Consider the following 9,553-nt stretch of genomic DNA (forward strand, 5'->3'; position numbering starts at 1 on the left):
AGTTTAGAGCAGAAGACTGTATCTTCTGGGGCCCAAACCTCCACCTCTGATCTTTATGTGATTCCCTCTTCCACAAACATGTTTTCCTTTAATTTTTCCTGCTTCTTCCTTGTTTTGTGCAGTTGTTCAAGAATGTCAGCCACCTGAGGAGTTATGGTTCAGCATATCTGTGGTTCCCAGGTGCTCTGTTATGCACCTGCATGATTTTATCATCTCACAAGAATAAAATAGAATCATAAAATCAGTTAGTTTGGAAAAGATCTTTAAGATTGAGTCCAACTGTAAACCTAACACTAAGTCCACCACTAAACCATGTCCCTACGTGCCACTTCAACATGTCTTTTAAATATGTCCAGGGATGGTGACTCAGTCATGAGTGACGTTGAGTAACCACATGCCATGAGTTACTAACTATTGGAAAGGTATTTATCCTATAAAAGGCAAAACAATGCTGAAACCTGTAACATATTTATGACTCGAGGCAATGAGTCTACACAGCAGAGCTCACTGTAGACTTAGGGTCCAGGACAAGTTTGACTGTACCAACACAGTGCTGCATTTCCATTAACTCAGGTCAGGCCCAATATAAATGCAGTTACCATGCTTCCAGACCCAGCATGGATGTTTCCACACTTGTGGGATAAATACACTACATGTATCAGACAAAACTGAGTATGCCAGGTTTTGGTGCATGGTTGGAAACACCATCATCAATACATTGCAGCCTCTAGCTGAGTGTCACCAGTCTTTCTGGAACCAGTTAGCTGTCACCATTGATCCTCATTACCCCATACAGGCCTTCCATATAGCTCAGGTATTCTTCAGGTTTATCGTTTTATCCCAAACACTGAAAACTGGATGTCACAATATCCCCTGCAGATTCAAACAGCAGAACCTGATTTTCTTCGTGTAAGCTTCCCATCACAATGCAAGGAACAAAGCTGGAGAGACAAGCCGCCCTTGTAGGTGACATTCACAATAAGGCCTTCATCTGCTCTTCGTTGAAGTCTTTACAGATACTTACACTGCTGAGATTATTCAAGTCCCACTCCCTGGGCTTGGAAAGGGTGAGGGAAATGCAACAATCCTCAATGGTCTGCTTTGCAATTTAATGGTTTTCCTTTTTCTGTGTGTGCAATTACTGAGAGAAACCTAACCCTTCCCCAAGCCTTCACCTTTGATCAGAGCAGGTATCAAATGCTGGTTCGCTTAGGTACATTTTGTGCTTGTTTCTGATGCAAATGTGAATTACTATACACCAGCTGGCACTTCTGCCAGATTTGTTTCATGGATTTCATTCTGTCTTCTACCTTTCACCTAAAAGGGGTATTATGCACATGGAGATTACTTTTCTGTGAGAAGATAGTGAAAGATTTATTTTCTTTAAAAAATTACAGGACTAGATCCATCTAGGAGTAATTCCACCAAAACTTGTAGCATTATACCAAAGATAATTACAGCATTTACTAAATATCATCAGAACAAAAGTAATCTGTGTTTCAAGTGCTTTAATGTTATGGTGAGGTTGACCACTTACACAATTTTTAGCAAGGAAGGCATTTACACTATGCCTAATCAAGATTAGTCAAATATCTTGCACTCCAAATCAGCCCTGTGTGGGCTGAGAGACCAACTGCAAAGCCGAACCTGATCCCTTGAGCTTGAAGAATCAATTTTTACAAGATCATGAGACCTTTCTCATGCCTGAAGTCACAAGCTTCCTCCTGCAAGCTTCCCCCTTTACTTCTGGGCTATATATGCTTGATACCATGGTGGATTGTCATGTCTCCAGACCAAATACACATTCTCACACATAGAAAGACACAAATAAGTGAATGTTTACACAATGTATATTAAGAGTCAGGCTTAGAAAATCAAATTTGGGCCTCAGTGTCTGCAAGATTTGGGGTGAGGCTATAAAACAGACACCTGAGTTAAATCTTCCTTATTTTAGGATTTCTGATGAGGATAATCCCTAGTTAGGTCACACCTAATAATTTATGAGCTTTGGTTCTTGTCCAGTGGATTATTCCTTAATTCGATTAAAATATCAACAAACCCTGGAGCAAGGATTTTATCCATGTGTACATCTTTAAGTAATCTCATTTAAATCAGATTGCAATGGCTTGCAGGAATAGTAAGAGCAGCCTATTATGTGCTCTGTATTGCAATCCTTACGAAGCTTTAGGTCTAGGTTCAGGCTTATTATTTGAAACTAAACACAGGAATTTATAGGTTTTTCAACCTTCCTTTAGGGTTTTGGATCTGTTTGCAAGAAGCAGAAGTCACCCTACTTACAAACATTTTCATATCATTGTAGCTTCACCTGCACACCATTGTTGCTGGGTGAGAGCCAGCATCCCTTACAATGCATGGTGTCCTCACGGCCATGCTTTCCTAATGCCCTCTGGCTTGAGTCCCTCCTTGTAGTGAATGCTTTCCTGAAGGTGTGCCCATAAATCTCACCCACAGAAGCCTCCCCAGTAGACCTGAAAACGCATTGTCTAGCATTTCAAGTTAAGGTTAGGGCCACTGTGCTTCTTCATCCTCCTCCCTCAGAATCTCCAGACTAGTAACAACTAGTACAGCTTTACTACTGCGTAACTCCTGTATGCCAGCAGTTGCTTGAAAGAAGGCAGATCCACACCAAACGCCTGCCGTGGATGGGTCAGAACGAGGCTCACTGCAGAAAGAGACACCACTATCCGCTCTGAGGAGCCCCACAGGACTGATCCCACAGGCAGTGTCAGTGTCTGTAACTCAAGACAGGTATCAGAGCATACGTAGCTCAGCAGCACCCAGACATGGGTGGAACACATGTGCCAAAGCTGAGGCTCTGCCAGTTCAGATTGTAAGACTGTTTACAACTCATGGTTTTTATGCACACATGTAAAATAGCAGTAGTGTACCCCAGTACTTTTTCTGGGGTTGTAACAACTCACCAGAAAATCTTACCAACTGACCAAGACTCTCATATGGCAACCACATGACTGACGGTCATATGAAGAGCAGATTTGTTTCAGTTTTCTGTGCAATGGTCAATTTTACACATTCTATAGTGTAATATTGTATGTATATTACATAGCCTTAAATGGACATAGTATTAGGTACCATAATTACGTAGCACAATGTGTAGGCTTAGGGAAGATCCTTTCTAAACTCAGATGACGTGCCTGGGAACTTTTAATAAAAATAAGCAAAATAACCAACCCCAAAGGTGACTGACATTACATTTGTCCGCTTGCATGGCACAAAAGGTTGACATTGTCAATAAGTCAATCAAGACAATCATCTAATTCCTATGAATACATTTTCACTAAATTCTAGAAGACAGCTGTGGTTTCACCTCCGCAGAAATTCTATGTTTTCCTAATTAACTTGTAAAACAAAAATTTTGTGCCACTTATATCCCTTCAGTAGGTTTCTGTTCAATTATTTTCAAGATCTGTAAAAAGCCACCATCAAAAGACTTATAAAAAATCAAACAGCAGCAATACAGTCCCATCTAGGGGAAAAGAACTGCTTTTCTATAACTCTTTTTTTTCCTCCCACACTGGACAATACTGGCGGGTTGAGATTTAACCAGAGATGGGCTCCTTTTACAAGATTGCTTATATAAAGCAGAGATAACGCCAGCTGGGTTCATTTGAAAGAGGACATCTTGGGAAGAGCTGACAGCACAGCGATTGGAGTAGGACTGGAATGAAAATCTGAAATACTTAGCTCCTTCCTATCTCGTAGGTATAATACTTAATTTCTTGTAGAATTCATAGGAATATAATTAGAAGCAATTGTCACTAAAATGTACTGTATGAGCCTTTTATAAATATGTATTTTTGAACAGAGGCTGATTGAACATATTGAAACTGATTATTCTTGAAATACTTAATCACTTTTTTCAATTTACCTAAATGGTATTTGTTCTTTTTGACAGTCTGCTTAGTGATGTGTACATGAGGGCAGACACTGCAGAGCGTCTAAAAGGGAAAATATCAGAACTCCAGTCCGAATCTCACAGGCTGTACATGCTTCTCCCTGTGGGAAACAGCTTGCAGGTTTGAGGCCTGAAGTGGAAATGTAAATTACTGCTATGCTTGTTTTCCTAAAAACTCAACACTTAGCAGTACAGGAGAAAATGCATAATTTACCAAAGCTGAGCTATAAGAAGAGTATATGCATCAGGATAGCGATCACCAGAGAATAGTTTCAGCGTTAAATTTTTAAGCACGATATGTATGATACTGCATCTTATTTCTTCTACTAATTTCTGTTCCCTCTTTTTTCAGACTCTATTGTTTCAGTTTCATTTGGTTATACTAATGGCTTTAGGTTTAGAATCTTCACAAGAACAAATAAAAACTAGAGTAATTAAAAGCCATCTCTAAACTAAAATGTTAAAATTGTCATAAAAAATAACTCAGTGATAATAAAGGTCTTGGAAATATTTATGCTGTAGATGCAATTAAGCTGGGTGACAGAATATCAGTAATGTTACTTGTTTCTCTCTGCTCAAAGAATGATGTTTAACAATAGCTACAATTTCAAGTCTGCAATCAATGTATTGTTTTTATTTCCAATTTTAAAGGCAGTTTCAGCTTTTATTCCCTGTGTCCTCAGATCACTGCAAGAAATGGTGACTCTTACTATTTATCTGCTGGTCATCGTGGCTCGAGCTCTTGCGGGGCCTTGCAATCCAAATAAAGCAGGTAAAATAACTTAAGTCTCCCATGATCTTCTCTGTAATTGAGCTGCCAAAGAGGGTTTTTTTCTGTTTAGAAGTGGAATGGTTTTTCTTCAGAAAGTTAAAACTGTGAAATCTAGACAGGTAATCCTTACATTTCTTTTGCTGATCTGCTTTCAGCTAGCATAGTAAAACATGTACCGCTGAAGTCCTATCCCCACAGAGAATTAGGTGTATGCTTAAATCTGTGCAATAATCATAGTGAAACAAACTTAAGCACAAGCAGAACTGAGGTCTAAACCAGCAAATAAACCAACAATTTTAAATTATCTCCAACAGCACAGGCTAGGTGCAGCAGATCTTTGCTGTCCAAGCTGAGCTTTGCTCCCACTGACTGCAATCAGATGGTGAGAAGGGAATGAATGTGCCGGGTTGAACTCCTGAATCACACTGCTATATTAAACAAGAAAAAACAAAAATCTTTGACAGTAAGGCTCTGATTGCATGCTGATTTCTGCCTAGAAATTCAAATGATATGGTGCCAGACAGACCTGTAATATAGAATTTGCTACAGTTAAGAAATATGCTTTAGAGATGTCTTGGAATACACCTCAATACTGAGTGTTTGCTTTGCATGTGTGTGACTGGTGGCAGACCGCTGTCAATAATTACATGGTATATCTTTAAGTATTTAGCCCCCTAGCCATCCATTTCAGCACCTTCATTTGTACAAGCAGTTTCTCTGCACTGCAGGAATTTTCATAGCTGTAAAGGCACCAGAGTTACAAATCTGGCCATTAACACAAGCAGAATCAGCCGGCATGTGCTGAAGGCTTGTTGACCAGAAAGAAGCGAGTTGTTAAGGTCTCTAGCTGAATTTCCCAGAGTATTCGCTAACAGACATGGAAAGGCTGCAAAACAGGGCTTTTACCATAAAAATCAGTGTCAAGGGCTGTAAAAGAAAAAAAATTAATAATTCCAGGCAGGGTGTTTTTCTGATTGTAGTAATTGGAAGTATTTCACAATTTTCAGGTCACTAGTGGTTAGTCAATATTTATTTACCCTTGAAATTCCCATACGATGTCCAAATTCACCCTGCCTGATTCTCTTTGGAAAATGCCCAATTCTGCTATCATGAAATAATCAGTCTGTAAATTATGATGTTCAATATTCATGGCTGTATTAGCAATCACTCTGTTTGGAAACATTGCACTGCTATTAACTGTTGCTCTTAACAGGGCTGGGATTTAGGTTCATTTACTATTGCTATTTCAGTTCATTTTCAGATCTTAGCTTTTAACTTCAGAATTGTAAAAGTTCAGTTTGCACTGGTGCTGCAGTGCCAGTGCAAGGCCAGAATATCTGTTGTGGCCTTGATCTAACACTGCTACAAAAAAGTGCAGATCTGCTGAAGCCTAACTAACAACTTCACCAATATTATTTTTACAGAGTCAGTGGCATTGCAGAAGCCAGCTTTGCAGCGTAAAATAACCTGTCAGATTTCAGTGCCACTATTTTTCACTTCAGGTTTCTCAGCAGTGTCTCTGCTCCTCAATCAGCTATGCCAGAAAGATAAAAAATTTACATGAAGTTCTCCATTAATTAGAAGGCAAAGGCCAAACACCCTAAGGGGACAGAATATAGCAACACAAGAGTCAGTTTTGTGTAGCAAAACCTGCACATGTCAGAGGACCTTCCAGCACACAGCCCTGCTCACAGAAGTTTAATCCCAGTAGAAAGGAGATGTGCAGACAGAATCACAGAATCATTTGGTTGCAAGAGACCTTTGAGGTCATCAAGTCCAACTGTTCACCCTGCACTACCAGGGTCCCTAAATCATGTTGCTCAGTGGCCACATCTACCCGTCTTTTGAACATTTTCAGGGATGGGGTCTCCACCATCTCCCTGGGCAGCCTGTTCCAACGCTTGACAACTCTCTCTGTAAAGAAATTTTTTCCTAATATCCAACCTAAATCTCCCCTGGTGCAGCTTGAGGCCGTTTCCTCTTGTCCTATCACTTGCTATGTGGAAGAAGAGACCAACCCCAACCTCACTACAACCTCCATTCAGGTAGCTGTAGAGAGTGATGAGGTCCCCTCTGAGTCTCCTTTTCTTCAGATTAAGCAACAACCCCAGTTCCCTTGGCCAGTCCTCACAGGAGTTGTGCTCCAGACCCTTACCGAGACCCACCTCTTTGAAAGGAAAACACCACTGAATATCACTCAGGGTATATTATTTTCCTTTCAGATGTAATTCTGGTATACTGCTATCCTAAAACCATCATTACCAAAATTCCAGAGTGCCCTTACGGATGGGAGGTTAATCAGCTGGCACTTGGAGGCATTTGCTACAATGGGATCCATGATTCGGGATATTACCAATTCACAATTCCAGACTTGTCACCTAAAAACAAATCATACTGTGGGACACAGTCAGAGGTAAGACTATTAAGGTCAACATTTCTGAGCTGGACTCAGATATCAGCTGGACTCACTTGAGAGAGTCCCTTTGCTTCAGCTTGGAGTATGCTTTAAGTCCTAATGGAAGAAGGAGGAAAGCTCCAGTATCAACGAGAAGAAAGAGTCAAATAGTTATGCTTTGCATCTACAGGCTAAATGTTCACAGATATAAAGGTATTAGTCTGTTACGGGTTAGTCACCCATATGCACCTGTATTACACAGAACATATCTATAGTAAAGCATACGTATAGGCAGCAGCGCATCTAAAGAGCATGGTGTTGCGTCACCAGTCTTCATGTTTCCAAGTGTGAAGTTGTTCCTGATGCCTCAAAGACTCTGTACTGCCCATATCTCTGTCTCACCATCCACAGTTCAAGAACCCTGTTTATCACTTCTACAACTCCATCGTCTCCAATGACTCCTCAGTAATTGTAAAGAGCCAGCCTGTGAATTACTCATTCACCTGCACGTACAATGCCAACTACCTGGTGAACCAGGCTGCCTTTGACCAAAGGTATGTCCTCTTCTGGGAGTGCACCTCACCCCATCTTCAGCGCCATGTCTCACTCATACAGAAATTTTGTTATGTCCCCAGGGTGGCCACTGTCCATGTGAAGAACGGCAGCTCCGGCTCATTTGAAAGTCAGTTGTCCCTCAACTTCTACTCTGTAAGTGTTCTTTTCCACCCAGCATTTTGCCTTAACCTTCCACAGGCTTCAGCCTTAGAGCTGGAAAAAAAGGGCTTCTGCTCCTGACTAGCCTGGAGGAGATAATTACAGCGGAATTTGCAGGGGTTCTTGTTTCTGCTGATTAACAAGAATATATTTAAACTGAACAGAGCAGACGCACCAACTGTTCTTCTAATTCCTCCAAATCAGGCAGATTTTTCTGCTGAGAGGTACATTTCTAACATGCTGACAGGTTTCGTAAGAAAAAGCAAAATTTGTTTGTAGTCCCACTCAGAGAGGGAACTCACAGCATGCATCTGCAGGCACTGCTGCTATCACATAGTGTCTATAGACACAGGAAAGCTCCATGCATTTCTCTTGCAGTTTGCTTCCTGGTCCTCTCACCTGACATATATTTTGTGTTCCCCAGAGGTCTTCAGGTCATGCTGGAATTTTGTTTTCAACAAAATATTGTCCTGGATATCAGACTGATCTTTTGAAACATCCCTCTCCTCCCCACAGCTCCACCATGCCGCTGAAGCAGCCAGCTCCTGATCCTGGAGTATTTTTTTCCACCAAAGCACAGTCAAAAACACCAAAACAGCCTCTCTCGTTTAGTACAGCTAGAAAAAGGTACATCTAATAACAGACTGTTCAACTTACAGGCCAGGTAAAGAGGGTAGTTACCACAAGGTGGACTGATGGAAATCTCTGCCCCCACACCCTGCATTTTGGGCACCAATTGATCTCTAAGCATTTTGTCAGGCGTTGGGTGCTACATGAAAGCCCATGTGGTCCTTTCTTCTGATATATGGCACACCAGTAGTGTACACTGGCAAGGTCCCAGGAGGCACCACACTGCTCTTGTCAGAATGGCTGCAAAAAACAAATGACTGACAGTGAGCGATGGATCTCTAGTACCTTTACTTTTTTGCCAGACGACTGTTTTGTTCTAATGGTCATGGGGCTCCCAGGAGTCAAGGAGGGAGTGAATTAGTGATTAGGCTGAACTAATACATTTTCCCTCTAAGCACAAGAGCAGAACAAGCTCAGAAAGCTAACAGACCATTTCTTTGTTATTTTGCTCATACTTTCACTGGGGAGAAATGGTTAATTTCAATGTAATGTTCTTTTTTTTTTGTGTCAAAATGGAAATTGCCTTGCTATTCATCTCTGCTGCTGCCTGACAGCCCTCTGCCTCTGGTGGGTCATACTTCCCAGTGTTTTATGTGCCCATTTCCTCATCCAGAAGCAGCACTCAAGCTGCAGTGTAACCCAGTGGAAATGCTTCAGTCTCCCCTGCCCTTTAGTGTGTGACACATCATTACAGCAAAGGACTGTGATGCAGCATGAGGGGCTGGAGCCTGAATAGAAATCAGACCTTCGACACTGAAACCTGTTGTGGAGAAAAGCAAGATAGTACCCTCAAACTGCATAGAGCCATAGAGTTTGGAAAAGAAGCACTATATTAGGTTCAACTCACTTGAGCACCAGGACTGATAAGAGTTTTGTGACAGTACTTCTGCAAATTCTCTCCTTTGGGAGAAGTCTTTGGTTAAGTGAGAATTTCTCAGGGCACTTGACACCCATGGATCACTAATCTAAATACAGTCTTGAGCCTTTACTATTGCATCCAATCTATCAGATGTTGCAGTGGGTGCCTCACAGCCACCTTGCAAGGTAGGCAAGGAAAGGTACATAAGAAAATCAGTACCAGGGAACTAAGCAAGCTCATCAGGGAAAG

At 41.3% G+C, this 9,553-nt stretch overlaps 1 protein-coding gene across 1 annotated transcript in view; it reads left to right on the forward strand.

Annotated features, from left to right (window-relative positions):
• Window positions 1-3,679: 3,679 nt before the first annotated feature.
• TECTB (tectorin beta) overlaps window positions 3,680-9,553 on the forward strand; it is an 11,011-nt gene continuing 5,137 nt past the window's right edge. Inside the window, exons 1-5 of the mRNA XM_010136240.1 lie at window positions 3,680-3,737; window positions 4,618-4,706; window positions 6,929-7,119; window positions 7,513-7,655; window positions 7,737-7,809. Coding sequence (XP_010134542.1) covers window positions 4,631-4,706; window positions 6,929-7,119; window positions 7,513-7,655; window positions 7,737-7,809 — 483 coding nt within the window. The 5' untranslated portion in view covers window positions 3,680-3,737; window positions 4,618-4,630. The remainder of the gene's footprint in view (window positions 3,738-4,617; window positions 4,707-6,928; window positions 7,120-7,512; window positions 7,656-7,736; window positions 7,810-9,553) is intronic.

This window comes from Buceros rhinoceros, unplaced genomic scaffold (assembly GCF_000710305.1).
Source record: "Buceros rhinoceros silvestris isolate BGI_N320 unplaced genomic scaffold, ASM71030v1 scaffold2485, whole genome shotgun sequence".
In the NCBI taxonomy this organism is placed as follows: domain Eukaryota; kingdom Metazoa; phylum Chordata; class Aves; order Bucerotiformes; family Bucerotidae; genus Buceros; species Buceros rhinoceros.